The following is a 19,274-nucleotide window of genomic DNA, read 5'->3' as shown; positions in this document are numbered from 1 at the left end:
TGGTGACCGCTTCATTGCCCATCCCTAGATTGGAGCCATGAGAAAGCAGAGGCGTGGGCGAGATTATAGTGTCTGATATCACTGGTCAACCCTTTGAGTCTCTGCACATCCTTATTGTCACTGTCCAGCAGAAACCCTTCATCTCCATATTTCAACTTTTTATGTTTTTCTACGTACATTTTACGCTCTACATGAATGGGTATTTCTTCAATTTAGTAAAATAAAAAATGATAAATATGTTTCACTTGTGTCATCACCATCCAAGAGCATTGCACAAAGGTAGTGAAAATATATTAGCATGTAGATAATACATCTACAAGCTCACAACGCATTGTGAGACTTTGTGAACTTGTAGATCTTATTATTCACAAAGTTTTAAAATGTTTTTCTTTAAATAATGATAATAAATGTTTTGGACATTTGGACAGATATGATAAAATTAAACGGTGCAGTTAGAACTGCAGATTCAATCACCCAATCTGAAGACTAGGGATGGGTATCGGTGGGTTATTTGTGAATCCCGTACCGGTTCCGCTTCCAAATGGTATGAAATGGTTATAAAATAACTTAAAATGTTTATTAAAAGTAATAGGTCAAATTATTATTTAACAAAAAGTTGCATCCTTATTTATTGCCTTAGTCAATTTAAGACATGTAATGAATAGAGTAACATAGCATCCTGTATTCAACCGTATGTTGAGGATAAGAGTGAGAATAAGAGTGACAAAACTACCTCCCACTGGCCAGCCGGGGCGCCTGATGGAGGGGAAAGGAACTGGTCGGAATAACGTGTCCCTTCCACGCGCTACGTCCGGCCGGGAAAATTCCCCTCTGTCAGGTGAAAAGAAGCAGCTTGGACTCCTCATGCATAGAAAGAGGCATGAGGTCAGTTCGCTGCCCCCCCAGGTTGGCAGAGGAAGTGTAGCGCCCAGGATTACATTAGATAATTGGCACTGGGTGAAAAGAAAACTGGGTTACAAAATCGTGGGATAAAAATTTAGTAAAAAAAAAAAAAAAAGAGTGACAATAACACATTTTGACGATCACAAAAGAAAGCCTATATGACTGAGGAGCATGTTCAAAGTTCAGGTTGTTTGGGTGTAATTGAGGTGATAAACCTCAATTACACCCAATTACACCAATTACAATACGAAAAATAAGTAAAAATGTATGTCATGAAACCTTTAACATGCCTAGGGCGCACAATGAGTTTGGCAAATCCTTTTTCTTTTCAACTCCTAGAATGCCCACATTTTAAAGTTTGTTTCTGTGACATCACTGTCACATTTCAAATCCATGATTACTCCATTGTATATCCGATTGAAATTGTTTTTATTTCACTTATATATTTTAGTACGTAACTACTATAGTACGTATATATTTCTCTGTCTATGGTTGTTTCATTGTTTGCTGCTGTGTTTTATATTGTCCGCTCGTCATAACTGTAAACAAGGGTTACCTCAGTGGCTTTCCAGCCTAAATAAAGGTTTGAAATTAAACGTTTGCCAAAAACTGCTGACTAAAGGTTTCCCCCCCCTGTATGAGTCCTCGTGTGTGCTTTTAGAGAAACATTTTGACTAAACCCTTTGCTACAAATTGTACAAGTAAATGGCTTTTCCCCTGTATGAGTCATCATGTGTTTTTTCAGATCGCCTGTGTGAACAAAGCCTTTGCCACAAAATGCACAAGTAAAGGGCTTTTCCCCCGTATGAGTCCTCATGTGTATGTTCAGAGCGCCCTTTTGATTAAAGCCTTTGCTACAAACTGAACAAATAAATGGTCTTTCATCTGTATGAGTCATCATGTGCTTCTTCAGATTTCCCTTTAGAGTGCATGTTTTTCCACAGACTGTACAACTATAACTTTTCTTCTCCGTGTGACTCTGCATGGAGTGAGTTTCATTCTCACCACTGTCTTCAGAACAGCGTGAAGAAGAGAGGAGCTGGTCATCACTAGTTGGTTGTGATCGTACCCAGTACTTTATGTAAGCTTGTGTGTGTTCAGTTGAAGTGCCGGCTACAGGCTCTGTCTCTTTGTTTTCACCAGCATCATGTTCACTTTTCACAGCTAGTAATGTCAGCGTTGGCCTATCAACCTCCTCCGGTCTTTGAAGTAGCTCCTCCTGCTCCTCTTTAATGTGTGGAGGCTCTGGTTCCTCCTGAACCAGACTGGGGCTCCTCTCCTCTTCAGTGGAAACCTCCACTTTACACACATGGAGTTGCAGGACATCTGGGGGAAAATATCAAATGAAAGCCACTATGGAATATTTTAACATGTACATGTGGGTGCATGCTTTTGGTTAGACATGCCATTGGTCCGATATCTCAAACCCTCTCTAACCTCCCACGGGCCAGCAACCCTCTCCCAACCCTTAACGCACCCCTCACCAACCTTAATCCAGTCGGACCAATGCTATGTCTAACCAATGCTATGTCTAACCAACGTAAGCCTCCCAACATGTTTTCATTAAACGTTGGGTGCAGTAGTCATTGGTTGATTGTCATTATGTACCCGTTATTTAACTTAAATTATGCGCTTCTCTGCCAGCCGGATGATTTTATTTTGAAATCCATGTATGGGATGATGATGGTGACCCTTATATCAGTAGTTATATAAAGTAATTATTTGTGTTTTACCTGAGAGAGTGTCACACCTGGTCTTCCTATGCAGTGATGTTGACGCGCCAGCCTCCTCCTCTTCCTGTGGACGTTGTGGTCCCTCCTCTTCCTGTGGACGTTGTGGTTCCTCCTCTTCCTGTGGACGTTGTGGTTCCTCCTGGGCCAGACTGGGACTCTTCTTCTCCTCATGGTCAGCTGAAGCCTCTTTAGAGACAGAAGAAGAGGTAGAATGAAAGCACCTTATGCACAAGTTACTTTAGTTGCAAATCCATATCGCCCTTAACCCATTCAGCCCTGACGTCGAAAAAAAAAAAAATCATGACAATTTTCTGAAATATTTGAGGCACATTTGAACGATTTTTCAAAAATAGCAGACCTACAAGTTGCGCACTATGAGCTTGTAGATCTGCTATTTTTCAATAGCTAAATTATATTTAAAATTATGTTTAAAACACCAAAAGGGGTAGGTAGGTACCCTCACAAAAAACATGTACATAGTAATCCTGGTCACTAAACTGCCTCCCCCTGGCCAGCCGGGGCGCCTGATGGAGGGGAAAGGAACTGGTTGGAATAACGTGTTCCTTCCACGCGCTACGACGTCCAACCAGGGAAACTCCCTGGTTGGACGTTTTTCTTTGTTATTGTGGTAATAAATCACTCTTTACAGACGGTATGGCAGTAACGTGGTATGATGATGATGTCATACGCATACCCTCTATTCTGTGGGGAACCTTCAGCCAAAAATAGCAGATCTACAAGCTGTAGGATGACTATGTTTGGCTACATTTGGTGTAGACAGAAAAGAAGCGGTCCAAGTACAGAGACAACTAGTACAGAGACAACTCAGGTCCAGTTTAGTAAGTCTAGACTAGAGGGTTTAAGAGTTTAAATAACAAGCTGTATTATAGTGTGATCGACACCTAAACAAAATGTTTTGAATGAAATACAAAATGATATAGTAATAATCGTTTTATTATCGAAATAATAATAAATAACATATAAGGGGCACAGTGGCACAGTAAGCGGCCTGCCCACTCCTCAGTTTGGGGACTCTCTCTCCTCAGGTTGGCAGAAAGAATTGTGGGATCAAATTTTAATTTAAAAAATTATAATAATCACCTTATGAACTTACACAAACTGCAGTATGGCCTTATTGCGGTTATTGCATCCAGCCCTAGAATCAGCACCACAAATCAAAGTGTAATTCAGCTAGTTAAACTAACCGACCTTAAACTCACCAACATTGCAGAAAGCTTGAATTATCCTCTTTCAATCTGCAATCCGTTTCATAAATATCCCCCGTAGACATGTTATGAGCTGCTTTCTGCTAAGACATTCTGCGCATAATTCTTTCCAATTGTTGGAGTTTGGAGGCGCTCGGAAGTCACTGAACAACAGCCCTGCCACCTGTTTTGAATGTGCACATAATTCAGGAAGCAGCAGCGTGATATGTTAATAAAAACGAATGATTCAGAACTCCAACATTACAAAAAACGTATCACCTGCACAGAATGTATTGATAAAAAGTAGCTGCAGATCGGAAATGTCTATTTGGATCAATGGGCTGTCAATGGAGGGTATTGCAACTCTAGATTCAAAACTCTATATACCAGTAAGACGCGCAAACGCGGGAAGCGAACGCAGCTCGTACATATTTGGGTTTTTTTAAGTTATTATTTATTTAAGTTAAGTTATTTTTAAGTTAAGTTTTTAACTTAGCCATAACCATATAAGGAGTCCCCAAAGCAGCTATACGTCCAAATATGGAGTGTGTTGCATAAATCACAAACAAATCACTCAGCTCCATATATGGGCACAAAGGGGGGACACACGCACAGACATGATCTGCTAGGTCTCATAGTAAGTGCTCACTGCCTTCGCAACAAGATTCTAGTGTTCTAGTGCAAATTATTGAGGCTATGGACCAGACAGAGTTCTTGTTGAACGTAGGCTGTGTTTGACAACATGAAGCATGAACGAACCAACCTGCAGTGTTAGGATAGATGTCCATAAAATCAACGTCCAGCAGTTTGTTTTGTGTCTCCAGCAGCTGAGTTTCCAGTGTCTCCATCTGTCTCTGGAAGAGGCTGCATATGAACTCTCCCACCGCACTGAGGCGCTCCAACACAAACACTCTGACATTAAGCGTCACACTATAAACATCAACACCACCACGTTGCTGTTTGTCCAAAACACACAATATCTCCTCTCCCACCGACGTCATGTGTTCATTTATCTTCAGCCGTACAGACTCCATTTGACTCCATTTACCTCCTTTAGGAGACATTGAGGTGTAGTCCTGTTCTTTATTGGCTTCGTGTTGCTTTATCCGACCGTGCGTTACTTTATTCCTTATTCTAACTCGTCTCTAACTGCTGCGCTGCCCCTGAAAACAAACAACAAGAAGAGAAACACGCACTTGCTTCCGGGTCAATGTGTTTCAAGCATGCGCAGCAAAGGATTCAGGATGCACTGTTGGCTTTCGCCGCCTGGTGGAGAAGGTGTGTAACTGTTACTAATGGATGGATGCTGTGGATGGGTGGGTAGATATATCAATTTATTTTACAGTCTATGAGATATATAGATAGATAGATAGATAGATAGATAGATAGATAGATAGATACTTTATTGATCCTACTACATTATTGATATAGATACTTTATTGATCCTTTATTGATAGATACTTCATTCATTGACTTCATTGATTATTGATTAGAGAACGATATTATGGCTACCTAAGTATGCGGTGCTATGTTGAGAGAATAGTTGTTTTAATAGTTGCGTGAACCTGTAAAATGTTATTATTTTTTTAATAATAAAACAAAACACTGGACTGGAGCAGCGCTGCGTGCGGAGTTACAGACCTCTCTTTTTTTTACCCTGTTACTCAGGGACAAATTAGCCATTGGGGCCGTGGCCCAGGGGCCCTTCGGGGAAATTGGACCGTGCTGTGCTAAGTTTGACGCCCTGAAAAGGACTCCTGGGGCCCTTCATTGGCTATTGATCTGGTTAAATTTAGGTTAAAACATGATAAAAACACGGAAAAGCACAAAAATGTTGCGCACACGCGTGCTATGGGGGCCCTGCAAAAAATCGCGGCCCATGGGCCCTCATGGGGGTTAATCCCTGCTGTTACTACGTTTAGTCTGGCTGTGCACAACCTAACCTACGTACCCGTTTGTTTGATCCAGCTGTCAGCAGGCCTGCCTTATAATATAACAATGTTATATCTCCTGTCATTTTGAAATTAATTACAGTTTAGACATTTAGCAGATCATATGCTCTTAATCCAGAGCGATTTACAGTAAACAAAAGACAACAAAAGGTAAATACTATTGAATGAATAGAAATGGTAATCCCAAGTCTAACAGTAGACTATCCAAGAACAAAATCAATAGTGTGTGCATTGAAACTGTACACACTATAATGACCTCAGGTCATCAGGTCGTGTGTATATTATATATATATATATATATATATATAACATCTAAATTACATCAGTACTTTTACTTCTACTCCACTACATTTCAGAGGCAAACATTGTACTTTTACTCTACTACAATTATTTGACAACTTTAGTTATTATTAGTTAACTTTGTAGATTTTTTTTTTTTTTTTTTTTTTTTTTTTTATCCCACGATTTTGTAACCCATTTTTCACCCCTGTGCCAATCATCTACTGTGATCCTGGGCTCTACACACCCTCCGCCAACCTGGGGAGAGCAACGGACTTAACTCATGCTCCCTTCATGCCTGAGTGTCCAAGTTGCTCCTTTACACCTGACAGGGGGGAGTTTCCCTGGTTGGACGTAGCGCGTGGAAGGAACACGTTATTCCAACCAGTTCCTTTCCCCTCCTTCAGGCGCCCCGGCTGGCCAGGGGGAGGCAGTTTAGACACCAGGATTACTGCATGTTTTTGTGAGGGTACCTACCCTAGGGGACACGGGGAGAACATGCAAACTCCACACAGAAAGGCCCTTTCGCCAACCCCGCCTTCGGGTATGGGCACTGATGACGCGGAGGAGGAAACACGACGCCAGCACCCACAGTGCCCCGAGCGGGAATCGAACCCAGGACCTTCTAGCTGTGAGGCGACAGCACTACCAACTGTGCCACCGTGCCCCCTAACTTTGTAGATTTTCATTATCATTACATACATGTACAGTACATACATTAAACCACTTCAGCCCTATACACATTTCGGGCCATTTGAAAATAGCCGATCTACAAGCTCACGTATTGTGAGCGTGTAGATCTGCTATTTTCAAAAGATTTATATAGGCTACATTTGAAAGTGTGTGAAACGGGACAGCCAGCACCGGAGAGCAAATTGTTGCTGCCCCCTTTAGTCAAGTGACTACCCCATGCACCTCCTTATAACCCCCTTCATTAAGTGACTACCCCATGCACCTCCTTATAACCCCCTTCATTAAGTGACTACCCCATGCACCTCCTTATAATCCCCTCCATTGTTCCCTTAATTTCCCCCCAACCTGTACATGTATCTTTCTTTGTTATTTTTAACTTTTTATGATGATTTGAATTTTGATGTTATTTTTCATTTTGTCATGCATGATTATGAATTGAATAGCCAGGACCTGAATGGAAACAAGACCGCAAGGTAATGTTTTCCGGTGATCCCTTTGGACGTGTGTTTGACCGTACTTTGTACTGTAACCACATAAAGTATTCAATCAATCAATCAACGTCGACTTTTCACAATGCAGTGTGCAAGGTAACACATCGCTAATGTGACAGTTGAGCGTATACAGTAGTATATGCAGTAGTCAAGGTCAATTATGTCAGTAAAGTGACAAGCGTATAGAATGCAATGAGTGAAGTGAGTCATCGGTAAAGTGACAGAGAAATGGTTGACTGAGTGAAGTAACTTGCGTCAGTAAAGTGACAGACAAGCAAGCGTAACATGTTGTGCAAGGTAACTCACATTGGGTCCAAATGTAAACGTGGAGGGGATGAGCAGTGTGAAGGTAACTCACATTGGGTCCAAATGTAAACGTGGAGGGGATGAGCAGTGTGAAGGTAACTCACATTGGGTCCAAACGTGGAGGGGATGAGCAGTGTGAAGGAGCTGCCAAAGCCCAGCTCCTGAGTGTATGTACACTGTTGATCCATGTTGTTGATGATCCTGAACTCAGCACTGAAAGACAATGGAAGATGAACTCTTAGGGCGATTCATATACTATTGAACTATATATACAGTATATGTATATATATATATGGTACTAAATGGTGCATTTATATAGCGCCTTTATCCAAGGCGCTTTACATAGATTGTGCATTACATTCACCCATTCACACACACATTCATACACCGATGGCAGAGGAAATGCACGCAAGGCACCAACCTGCACATCAGGAGCAATTAGGGGTTCAGTGACTTGCTCAAGGACACTTCGACACTAACGGGGAGCCCGGGTTCGAACTGGCAACCTTGAGGTTCCCATCCAGCCACTCTACCGCTGATCCAACACCGACTGTTACGCAGACAGCACTAGAATTGCATATTATGAAGTAGTATAGTATATGTATAGTTTCAGTATATAGAATACTCCACTGTTATGTTTCATGATAACTACTTTTTAATGTGATGTATTGCCATGCTTTTTGTTCTTGCTTAATGTAAGTCGCTCTGGATTAAGAGCGTCTGCTAAATTGTAAATTGTGCTCCGCGCGAAAACGCAGGTCTCATTGAAAATGAACTATATATAGGCACGTTATATCGCTTCATGTTTGAGAGGCCCTTAAGGCTGCAGGGTGAGCTGGGATACAATTTGTTGACCGCACCCGCACTTTATTTGATAACTTTGGTTCATTCACGTTTGGTTTGCTCACTGTTTAAATTTGCTTCTTTGCACATATTTATTGCATTATACAGTACAGTATATTTATTGGAAATTGTATACTGTGATATTTTGTGCACTAAACTAGTAAACATTTTAAACGCATGAGCTCGTTTGGACATGAATCATTTTAATCATTATTATTGCGCGTCATTACAGTTTGTTTTGGTTCCCAGTGTCATGGGGTTTCATATTAACTGTACATTGTGCATTAACGGTTGAGGACAGCAGCGATATGATCGTAATGGGTGCCAATGACTCTAATGGCCAGTCTAATGGCATTTCCATGATTGTAATGCATTTCCTGATGGTAAAAGAGGGAAAAGTACTTTTCTCCATAAGTCGCTCTGAGCCTCAGTTTGGACAAGACACTTCTCTGACCGACATCTCTTCAACACTCTGAAACAGGTAGCGCTTTATTTTTGCTTTATTTATTGTATAGACATGTGTTGTATATTGACATTAAGTATCTGGATGCAATATTAATATTACACATATTTGGGTAAAGTACACTAGCTCACTGGCAGAGAGCCATAGGGAGACAATGACGCGCAGCCACACACACGAGCGGTCAGCCCCACAAGATGGATTACATCAACTCACATGTTTACATATCTTGGAGGGGTACGATCAATCAACAGCACTCCGCAATAAATCTACACTAATAGCTGAATATACGTAGGAGGGGCTAGCGCCCTATAAATCTACACTAATAGCTGAATATAGAAGGGGCTAGTGCCCTATAAATCTACACTAATAGCTGAATATAGAAGGGGTGCCCTATAAATCTACACTAATAGCTGAATATAGGAGGGGCTAGCGCCCTATAAATCTACACTAATAGCTGAATATAGAAGGGGCTAGTGCCCTATAAATCTACACTAATAGCTGAATATAGAAGGGGTGCCCTATAAATCTACACTAATAGCTGAATATAGGAGGGGCTAGCGCCCTATAAATCTACACTAATAGCTGAATATAGAAGGGGCTAACGCCCTATAAATCTACACTAATAGCTGAATATAGAAGGGGCTAGCGCCCTATAAATCTACACTAATAGCTGAATATAGGAGGGGCTAGTGCCCCTCAAAAAAAAGAAATAAGTATTAATATGAAACCCTTAAACAATACAAATCTTGTATGGAGGTCATGGCACCCAATATGTTCAGTCAGTGTAATAATAATACATATACACACGTATATATTGACCTTATATTCATTGTTTTGTTATTTTTGGGTTTCAGGACGATGGAGAATATGACCACACCTACACCCTATACATACTATAAATACTTGAAAAAAAGCAAAAGCATAATGACCGTGGTCATCTACAGTGTGGTGTGTGTGCTGGGCGTGTTGGGGAACGGCGTGGTTATCTGGGCGACGGGCTTCAGGATGAAGAAAACCGTCAACACCGTCTGGTACCTCAACCTCGCTGTGGCCGACTTCCTGGTCACGGCCTTCCTGCCGCTGAAGATCACATCGAGTGCTCTGAAGTCCTGGCCCTTTGGCCGGTTCATGTGCAAGACGAACGGTCTGGTTTTCCACATGAACATGTACGCCAGTATCTACACTCTGGTGGTCATCAGTGTGGACAGATGTGTCGGTGTGGCGTGTCCACTGTGGGCTCGGTGCAGTGGTCACCGCACCGTCAGAAAGGCCTCCTGGGTCAGTCTGGGAGTCTGGGTTCTGGCCTTGGCTCCCAGCATCCCTCATTTCATCTTCAGGGACACTGTAGATAAACACGGTGGTAAGGTCTCGTGCAGCAAATTTCAATACACCGCCGGCACCATCACTAACTTGGTGGTGGGATTCGTGGTTCCTTTCTCCGTCATCGTCTCCTGCTATTCCGTCATCATCTCCCGGCTCAGGAATACCCGCTCGCTGGCCAGCCAATCAGGTCGCTCCTTCAAAGTCATAGCAACTGTTATCGCCGCGTTCTTCCTGTGCTGGCTCCCCTTTCACGTCATACGGCTGTTTTATGCTGTGTGTAGGGTGGGTCGGATAAAACCAACAGTGGACACTAAAACACTGTTATTATTGGTGAAGGTCTTCGGGCGTCCCATAACCCTCATCCTGGCTCTTGTCAACAGCTGCCTGAACCCGCTGCTGTACGTGTTCAGTCAGGGTTTCAAGGGCGTGTTCCGCAGCAGGTCAGTCCTAAAGGTTCTGGAGAAAGCCTTCGCTGAAGAGCCTCCTCAGAACAACAGCACTTCCCCAGACTCAGACGTCACCGGTCCAGAGACTGAAGAGCCTCCTCAGACCAACAGCACTTCCCCAGACCCAGACGTCACCGGTCCAGAGACTGAAGAGCCTCCTCAGAACAACAGCACTTCCCCAGACTCAGACGTCACCGGTTCAGAGACTGAAGAGCCTCCTCAGAACAACAGCACTTCCCCAGACTCAGACGTAGAGACTGCCCTGTCTGTCACACTGTGTAGGAGCCAAAGAGTGCTTAGCCTATAGTTATTTTCACTTGGTTGGTGATGGGTGTGGGCACCACATTGGCGCTTCATTCAGCGCCACCTGGTGGTCACCAGTTTAGGCTTTCGTTGCCAATTCGCCCATAGTAAAAAAATAAAGAAAATGTAATTCTATTATGCATGTAACGTGCATGTCATCACCTGTACACCAGATTAGAGGAATTTTCAAAATATGTTTTTTTTTTTTTTTTTTTTTTCTAAGAACACGTCTTAACGACCGTGGCATCCGGTCCATAATTGGCAATTAAACGTCTTGTCATTTGTGGCTCTTAAATTGTGTTAATTGTCGTCTCCCCATGCACAATTGTAGCACTAAAGGTGTTCAAAGAGATATACCTGCCAGACGAGTAGGATAGAAAAGGCTGAAAGGCATGCATTTACATTCCAACAGGTGATTGAGGGTCGCGCTCTACCGCGACGGCCAATCAGCTGTCCACTAATAGTTCTCAGGTCTTGTTTTTGTCCTCTTTGTTTCTCATTTTATGGATTTTGGCCAGAAATGGATTTGGACAGGCGTGGACGCCTGCCCTCGCCTTATTGTATAGAGACGCCTCTGGTAGAGACTACAATGTGACGTAATTCGAGGTTCGGTCAGATTATGTATCCGCGTTGCCAGGCTCATTTACCGGCCTATTTACAAGCGAGTTCGGCGCTAGCTGTGAGGGACTGTACTTGAATTGACTTTATAGACTATAGAGCCTATAACTATAAACTTCGGGTCTGGGACATTTCCCAAACCGACTAACCGGGACTAAATAGGAGTATGAATCGGCCCTTCGACTCAAAACAGTAAATATTAACTTGCATAGCGAAAATACAAAGACATTTCTATTATGACAAACGTACTTGCCCTTGGGTACCAGCTCGTATTCTGAAATGTTTCAAATGCTCCTGAAGTCCAGTTCTCCCTGCACGGTGACGTTCAAAACTGAGCCGAAGCCATTCACAAATCTGCAGAAAGAGCATTCGACAAGACAACAGCTAATCATTATTAGTATGGGTACTACTAATACTATACTGCACTTAGCAAGAGTATCAACACATACAGTGACAGATTATCATTGAAATGTATACATTTGGTTGATTGATATGATTATTATTATTTTTATTTATTTCCATAAATCAATGCTATTGAACACCATTTATGTCTGTGTGTTGGTTAAAAAAAATTAAACCAATGGGAAAGTATTAGAAAAGTGCTTCGGCTCCTTTTTGTCATAGATCAGTGCTACTGAACAGATAACGGGGGTCCTTAGTAGATTCTGCACTAGTTTTCACTGTTGTCAAGATAACACTAACACAGTTTACTGATGGAAGGAAACATATCAGCTAATAATGAGGAAGATGAACAGATAAGGAGGCATACTCAAAGGACTTCTGTAAAACAACGGCCCTCTCCAGGGTAACAATTGATTACCACATGGTGAAAGAAATGCAAAATGCCACACTCCTTGCCATGCCATGCCGGAAGTCAGCATTAATCAGAAGTCTCCTGAACTCATGAGCAGCATTTTGCGTTGAACTAATTTGTTTAGAAATCCATGTTGTTACTATAAACACCCCATCTCCACTATAGATAAAGAGTGCTGCGTTGTGCCCCGAAAATTGCTGCGACGCGTTGTGAGCTTGTAACAGTACATTTCAAGCACAACTCAATACAAAGACTGTTAACTGTGAGTGAATTCACAGTTAATAAAGCATTACACTTGTTTAGAAGAGGGTCCACGTGACGTACCTTGTTCAATTCATCAAAAGATACACCTTCGTGGACTTGTGGTGTATTGCGTTTGTGTGTGTGTGTGTGTGTGTGTGTGTGTGTGCGTGTGTGAGAGTGTTGGTTATACACACCTCCTCCACCAGGAGGCGAAAGCCAACAATGTCTGGATTCAATATGGTCCAGAGCCTGGAGGGTACTATAAAGCTGCGCATGCTTGAAACACGTTGACCCGGAAGTAAATGCGTGTTGTTTATGTTTATTTTCAGAGGCAGCGCAGCAGTAGTAACTTAAGGAACGTACTGTCGGATGCAAAAATACAAAACCACAACAGTATACAACATGTATACACCTAAAACAATGTATCACAGAGGAGGTAAAACTAGTCAAATGGCGTCTGTACGGCTGAAGATAAATGAACACATGACGTCGGTGGGAGAGGAGATATTGTGTGTTTTGGACAAACAGCAACGTGGTGGTGTTGATGTTTATAGTGTGACGCTTAATGTCAGAGTGTTTGTGCTGGAGCGCCTCAGTGCGGTGGGAGAGTTCATATGCAGCCTCTTCCAGAGACAGATAGAGACACTGGAAACTCAGCTGCTGGAGACACAAAACAAACTGCTGGACGTTGATTTTATGGACATCTATCCTAACACTGCAGGTTGGTTCGTTTATGCTTCATACGCAGTCAACAACATACAGTTCCAGGGTTTCCTGCAGGAAAAAGTGCATAATTTAGTTGGAATACCCGACTCCATTATGCCATCATTTACATTTTAGGGACTAAACCTGAAGGGCTTGGTCCCTTATTGTATTCGCCCAGATTTTTCTTATTTTTCTTCCGCCAAAAATAGTAGTTTCTGAAGCCCACGGCCTTTGGCTAAAGCGTGGCGCTATAGCACTCAATTGAAAATGCAAACTTTGAAAAGGCTAGGCATACCATATTCTGAATTACCAAAAAGAGGACACATGCACGCGTGCATGTGCGCATGCATGTGCGCATGCATGTCGTGGATGTGCATGTGCATGTGTCGTGCGCGTTTGAATTAAATTAATTTGTCAAAAATGTTTGGCTCCTAAGTTTGATCAAATATGCTCTATATTAGTTGTGTTTATTTAAAGCAGTGGCTCTCAAAGGTGTGATCCAGGGACCCTCATGGTTCCTTGAGGGAGCTGATCTACATCCACACGTGAGCTTGTAAATCGGCTAGTTGAACTATTCAAAAATGTTTTTGTTTTCAAAATAGGGCCTTAAATATCTTCAGGGTATCTTGGACGTCAGCAAGGGCATGCTGTCACAACGGGTTCCTAACGCCAAATAAAATGGCTTCAAATCTGACCTCCTGAGGATAAGTCTGAGGCATGTCCTGGACGCGTTATTACCACCAACGTTCAAGGATGTGTTTACATTCATGCAAATGTTTTCTATCCTGTACTTTAGCATAGATTTGTTTCAAATGTAAATTACAACATAAATAAAATGTGTTGTTCCCTTCTCTCCGTGGTGGGAAGACTCTTAAGACCTCTACCTTTTGTATAAAATCCCCTTTTTGGCCAGATAATAAAATATAATTGACCAAACTCAAGTGTGGCATCTACCAATCTGGCCAATGGCATTCTTCTGTCGATCAGAAAAAGACATGTACAGTTGAATAGCGTCAATGAGAACTTCTAGAACTTCTACAAGAGCTATAGTTCAACACAAGTTTAGCTACAGTACAAGTAGCTAAGCTGCTAGCTGAACTATACTTTGAGTTGTGGAGCTAATGCTACCTCTTCTGTCCTTCTGTCTGATTCTAAAGAGGTTTCCTCTGGACATGAGGAGAAGAGACGCCCCAGTGTGGTCCAGGAGGAACCACAACATGAGGAGAGGAACCCCAGTCTGGTCCAGGACGAACCACAACCTCCACAGATCAAACTGGAAGAGGACCACGATGGCAATGAGTCAACATTGACGGCCATGTGTGACACTCTCTCGGGTAAAAACTCTTTGTTACAGTAATCCTTAAACATATTCCATCATATTCAAGGGCTTTTGGATAGTAACTGTGACAGACTCCAGTCACTTTCAGTTACAGCACGCCAGAGGGGGTGTCCGTGTCTGTGACCAGCTGATAGTCGTTGACGCTCGTTAAGACATCAAGGGCGCTCCTCAGCGCCCCGTTCTTCTCACTTGTACAGTAACTGTAACATATAAGTACAGTGGTAATATACGCTGTCTTTTAGTTTCACAAACTGTACAAGCAAAGGGCTTCCCCCTATTGACAAGCCTTTGCCACAAAAATGTACAACTAAATGGTTTTCCTGCTTTTCCCACAAACTGTACAACTAAAGATTTTTTACTAGGTCCAATTTTTTTTAAACATATTTACACACAGTACCTGAGACTAGATATACCAGTAAGACACCTGGGGGCTCGAAGCGACCGGGCACGTGCACTGGCCATATATGGAGCGTATCTTGAGTGTACAGGGTGTGATGAGGTCAGATCAAGATAATGGAATGTCAGAACAGGTCAGCTCCATATATGGAGATCTAAGGGTGGCAGCGGGGGCAGTGTATTGAATATACAGGGTTTGATGAGCCAGGTAGGGCCATAATTTACTGGCGCGCACACACACACACGGACACAATGTATGGGTGTTGATTGACTAGATGCGCGCGCACGCACACACAATGTATGGGGGTTGAGTGAATAGATGCACACACACACACACACACACACTAATCTCAACCCTCAAATTTGCCGGCTAAAGTCCAAAGGAGACCAGGCTTTCTGCTCCCTAGCGCCAAAACTCTGGAACACACTGCTCTTACACATCAAAACTCTGGAACACACTGCCCTTACACATCAAAACTCTGGAACACACTGCCCTTACACATCAAAACTCTGGAACACACTGCCCTTACACATCAAAACTCTGGAACACACTGCCCTTACACATCAAAACTCTGGAACACACTGCCCTTACACATCAAAACTCTGGAAAACACTGCCCTCACACATCAAAACTCTGGAACACACTGCTCTCACACATCAAAACTCTGGAACACACTGCCCTTACACATCAAAACTCTGGAACACACTGCCCTTACACATCAAAACTCTGGAACACACTGCCCTTACACATCAAAACTCTGGAACACACTGCCCTTACACATCAAGCGCGCTGAATCAGTGTCCTCTTTTAAATCCCTTTTAAAAACCCACTTTTATAGATTAGCCTTCACTGCCAATCTAACATTTTAGTACATTTTTTCCTGCTTTTGTTTTCTATTGAAATGTCTTATAATGTCTTATATTTGCTGTATATTTGTCTGTTTGTTGTTGTTGTAAAGCACTTTGTAATGCAATTTGAAAGGCGCTATATAAATAAAGTTTTATATTATTATTATTATCATTAATGTATTTCTCTTTTCTTTGTAGATTCCCATGATGGGGCTGAGGAAGACACCGCTGTTGGGAAAAAGCCCAAGAAAGAAAGGCAGATTGTTCAGAAACGGCGGAGGATGATGGGACAGTCCTACATTGGCAAGAGCAAGGGAGCAGAGGTGAACAACAAGCCTCGGGTGATGGGGCCGCGGTGCCAGTCCGCCGCGTGTGTCAAGTCCTCCAAGTTCCACTGCAGTGACATCGGCGAGGCGGACAGGGAGAAGATCTTTAAGTGCTACTGGGAGAACATGAACTGGGAGGAGAAGAAAATGTACGTGCAAGGTCTGATCGATGTCGCACCGGTCAAGAGGAGAAGGGGGTCTTCGCAAAGGTCATGCGCGCGCGTCTTCTTCCTGAACGTCGATGGACAGAGAAGGAGGGTGTGCAGGAGTTTATTTTTGTCGACGCTCGGGATAAAGGCGTGGTCGGCCTTTAACTGGACAATGGACCCCGGGACTGCACAGAAGAATGCAGCGTCACGCGACAGAGGTGAGGCTCATCATCAGTCTAGGGTTGTTGTCACGATTAAAAAAATTAAGTATAATTTCAATAGGCTGTTTGCCTCACAAGACCCTTATACAACACAGCTATGTGTTGTAAGCTTGTAGATCTGCTATTTCTTTTGAAATATGTTTTAAAATGTATGAAACGATTGATGAATACACAAAACTAATTGTGATTATCTCAAATAATTGTGATTAGGCGATTATGTAATATTTGTGACACAATTGTGGGTTATATAACCAAACCCCTCCCTCACACCCCACTGGGGGTTGTGGTTCATTCACTTTAATGCCTAAAACGACTTTGATGCCTTTCTTTTTAGAAAGGCAGCAGCGATACGTTGCTAAGCGTTAAACAGGAAATTGTCCTGCAATGTTCGCGGCTCATAACTAGACCGTCGCTGGTCACGGTTACACGATTAACGTTTCGGGATTCGGGAAAGAGTGCGGCTAAAATAGCCTAGCCGATTTTACTTCCGGTTCAGGGGTCGTGAATTCAAAATAGAAGCTGGCAACTAAAGAACAGAGGGCAAAAAATAAATTTGGGCAGTAAATGAAATTCATATTTTGCTTTAATTTTCCCCAGACGTCCTGCTCTTCCCTGTGTGTAAAGAGATTTCCTCTGAAGAGGAGAGGAGCCCCGGTCTGGTTCAGGAGGAACCAGAGCCTCCACACATTAAAGAGGAGCAGGAGGAGCTACTTCAAAGACCGGAGGAGGTTGATAGGCCAATGCTGACATTACTAGCTGTGAAAAGTGCAGATGATGACGGCGACAACAGACAGACAGACCCTGTAGCCAGCACCTCCTCAACTGAACACATGAAAACACAAGCTTATATAAAGTACTGGGTGCGATCACAACCATGATATGACCAGCTCCCAAAGACAATGATGAGAAAGAAACTCACTCCATTCAGAGTCACACAGGGAAGACAAGTTATAGTTGTAGTCATGGTGGTAAAATGTGTAATCTAAAAGTCAGTCCGATGAAGCATACGATGACTCATACGGGGGAAAAGCCATTTACTTGCACAGTTTGTAGAACAAGGCTTTAGTCCAAAAGTTGCAGTTTGTGGGAAACACTTTGATCCAAATATGAAGATATTGTTATTGTCGGGTGGAAATCTTGCATGTCCAACACCGATCCTTATTATTGATTATTAAAAAGAAAAAACATTTGCAAAATATCAATCAGAAGTGCTACTCAACCCGCAGCCCATGGGACGCATGCGGCCCCTGCTTAAAGGAGAATTCCATACTAAAAGGCTTTCTTACCTTTCTTTGTAGTTGTTACGTCCCCATCAAAGAGGTCCAGGTGTTATTTTGTGCAAAAGCTCCTTATTGGCTATTTCCCCTACCATAAGCCCTAAATTAATTGCATTGAATTGAATGGGATGTATGGGGTGTTGTGCTAATTCGCTTATTTCCATCGCTCAAAATTATATATTTTTTGTATATATCCTCTCTTCATAATGTAAATAATAACCCAAGCGGCACACTTTACTACTTATTTTGATGGAAATAAGCGAATTAGCACAACACCCCATACATCCCATTCAATTAAATGCAATTCATTTAGGGCTTATGGTAGGGGAAATAGCCAATAAGGAGCTTTTGCACAAAATAACACCTGGACCTCTTTGATGCGGACGTAACAACTACAAAGAAAGGTAAGAAAGCCTTTTAGTATGGAATTCTCCTTTAAAGGTGTAGTAAAATGGCTTTTGGGGCATTTTATTTTGAAGTTTCGGCCTCAGACGGCAGGATCAATCAGAGCGATGCATCCCTCCAGGCTATGGGACGTAAATAGGTCCGTCTCATGCACACACATGCACAGTGGTTTGTTTACAAAGTGACAGAGAGTCGGCAGCAAAGCCAGGAGATTTTTTTCTAACCTGTACACAACCTTTATACATATTTTAGCGTGCCGATTGAGTTTAAAATGAGCAATACACTGTCTGGATGTCATCCTGAATGAGATTAAAAGTATTTCTGTAATGTATTTGTTTCATTTCACTACACCTGTACTGTATCCTGGCCTGTTATGGTCATACCAATACAATATCATTCGTTATTTTCATTTTTTGAGATTATAGGTATTGCATCGTTGTGAACTAATTGGCGAAGAGTGGCAAGAAACTGCTGCTGTGGGTATAGGGCTTCCTTTCAGTCCGAATAATGAAGTGAAACTAAATGAAAATTCAGACCGAGTCTATAAATACATTTGTAAACGTTTCAAAATAAGTCATGTTTAGCACTTTTAGATTTTTACTGAGTGGCCCCTGAGCCTGGCAGATCTCTGTGTTGCATTGCAATGCATTGGAAGGTTGAAGATCAGCTATTTTCAACACGTTTGTGCAACATTCCTGTATGATGTAGAACATACATTTACGGGGGGAAAAACTAAGTTGAAATATGGAGACAAGGTGACAATATGAGGATTCATGTGCTTTTTTCAAAGGAACAAATGATAGACAAATTAATGATTATTTTATTTTTTAGAAGGCTTTGCATACAATTGAAGCAGGAAAGTAGTTATTGGCCCGTTTGGCCGAAAAGGTATGGGCTGAAGCCGAAGCTTTCTATGCCCACCTACGTATTAAATGGGCGATACCTACAGTATAACTTCATACTGTATATTACTTCATGTATATTTATTTCTT

At 42.3% G+C, this 19,274-nt stretch overlaps 3 protein-coding genes across 3 annotated transcripts; 2 read left to right on the top strand and 1 right to left on the bottom strand.

The window, feature by feature from the left end:
* Window positions 1-1,174: 1,174 nt before the first annotated feature.
* Window positions 1,175-4,967, bottom strand: LOC308315470 (uncharacterized protein). The gene is made up of 3 exons (XM_080763461.1): window positions 4,605-4,967; window positions 2,637-2,822; window positions 1,175-2,229 (listed from the first exon to the last, which is right to left on the bottom strand). Exons 1-3 carry the CDS (start codon window positions 4,903-4,905, stop codon window positions 1,520-1,522), a joined length of 1,197 nt encoding a protein of 398 aa, XP_080619587.1. The 5' UTR covers window positions 4,906-4,967; the 3' UTR covers window positions 1,175-1,519.
* A 4,825-nt stretch (window positions 4,968-9,792) lies between these two features.
* LOC308316163 (formyl peptide receptor 2-like) lies at window positions 9,793-10,944 on the top strand (the record flags this gene model as incomplete). The annotated part of the gene is made up of 1 exon (XM_080764599.1): window positions 9,793-10,944. One exon carries the CDS (start codon window positions 9,793-9,795, stop codon window positions 10,942-10,944), a length of 1,152 nt encoding a protein of 383 aa, XP_080620725.1.
* Window positions 10,945-12,998: 2,054 nt separating this feature from the next.
* LOC308315617 (uncharacterized protein) lies at window positions 12,999-17,852 on the top strand. Its single transcript, XM_080763689.1, has 4 exons — window positions 12,999-13,336; window positions 14,478-14,654; window positions 16,103-16,597; window positions 17,198-17,852. The coding sequence occupies exons 1-4, from the start codon at window positions 13,018-13,020 to the stop codon at window positions 17,476-17,478; spliced, it is 1,272 nt and encodes a 423-aa protein (XP_080619815.1). The 5' UTR covers window positions 12,999-13,017; the 3' UTR covers window positions 17,479-17,852.
* Window positions 17,853-19,274: the final 1,422 nt, after the last annotated feature.

Source organism: Protomyctophum bolini, assembly GCF_963924005.1.
Source record: "Protomyctophum bolini genome assembly, chromosome: 5".
NCBI classification, from domain to species: domain Eukaryota; kingdom Metazoa; phylum Chordata; class Actinopteri; order Myctophiformes; family Myctophidae; genus Protomyctophum; species Protomyctophum bolini.
Note: the sequence above shows the minus strand (reverse complement) of the source record. Positions and strands in the feature narration are given on the sequence as shown.

What these genes read in the sequence shown, in the direction of transcription:
- LOC308315617 (XM_080763689.1), top strand. Translation starts at nt 13,018, where the DNA reads ATGTATACACCTAAAACAATGTATCACAGAGGAGGTAAAACTAGTCAA. An exon ending in CATCTATCCTAACACTGCAG is followed by an intron (nt 13,337 to 14,477) that starts GTTGGTTCGTTT and finishes CTGATTCTAAAG; the next exon opens with AGGTTTCCTCTGGACATGAG. An exon ending in CATGTGTGACACTCTCTCGG is followed by an intron (nt 14,655 to 16,102) that starts GTAAAAACTCTT and finishes TTTTCTTTGTAG; the next exon opens with ATTCCCATGATGGGGCTGAG.
- LOC308315470 (XM_080763461.1), bottom strand. Translation starts at nt 4,905, where the DNA reads ATGTCTCCTAAAGGAGGTAAATGGAGTCAAATGGAGTCTGTACGGCTG. An exon ending in CATCTATCCTAACACTGCAG is followed by an intron (nt 2,823 to 4,604) that starts GTTGGTTCGTTC and finishes CTGTCTCTAAAG; the next exon opens with AGGCTTCAGCTGACCATGAG. An exon ending in CAGGTGTGACACTCTCTCAG is followed by an intron (nt 2,230 to 2,636) that starts GTAAAACACAAA and finishes ATTTTCCCCCAG; the next exon opens with ATGTCCTGCAACTCCATGTG.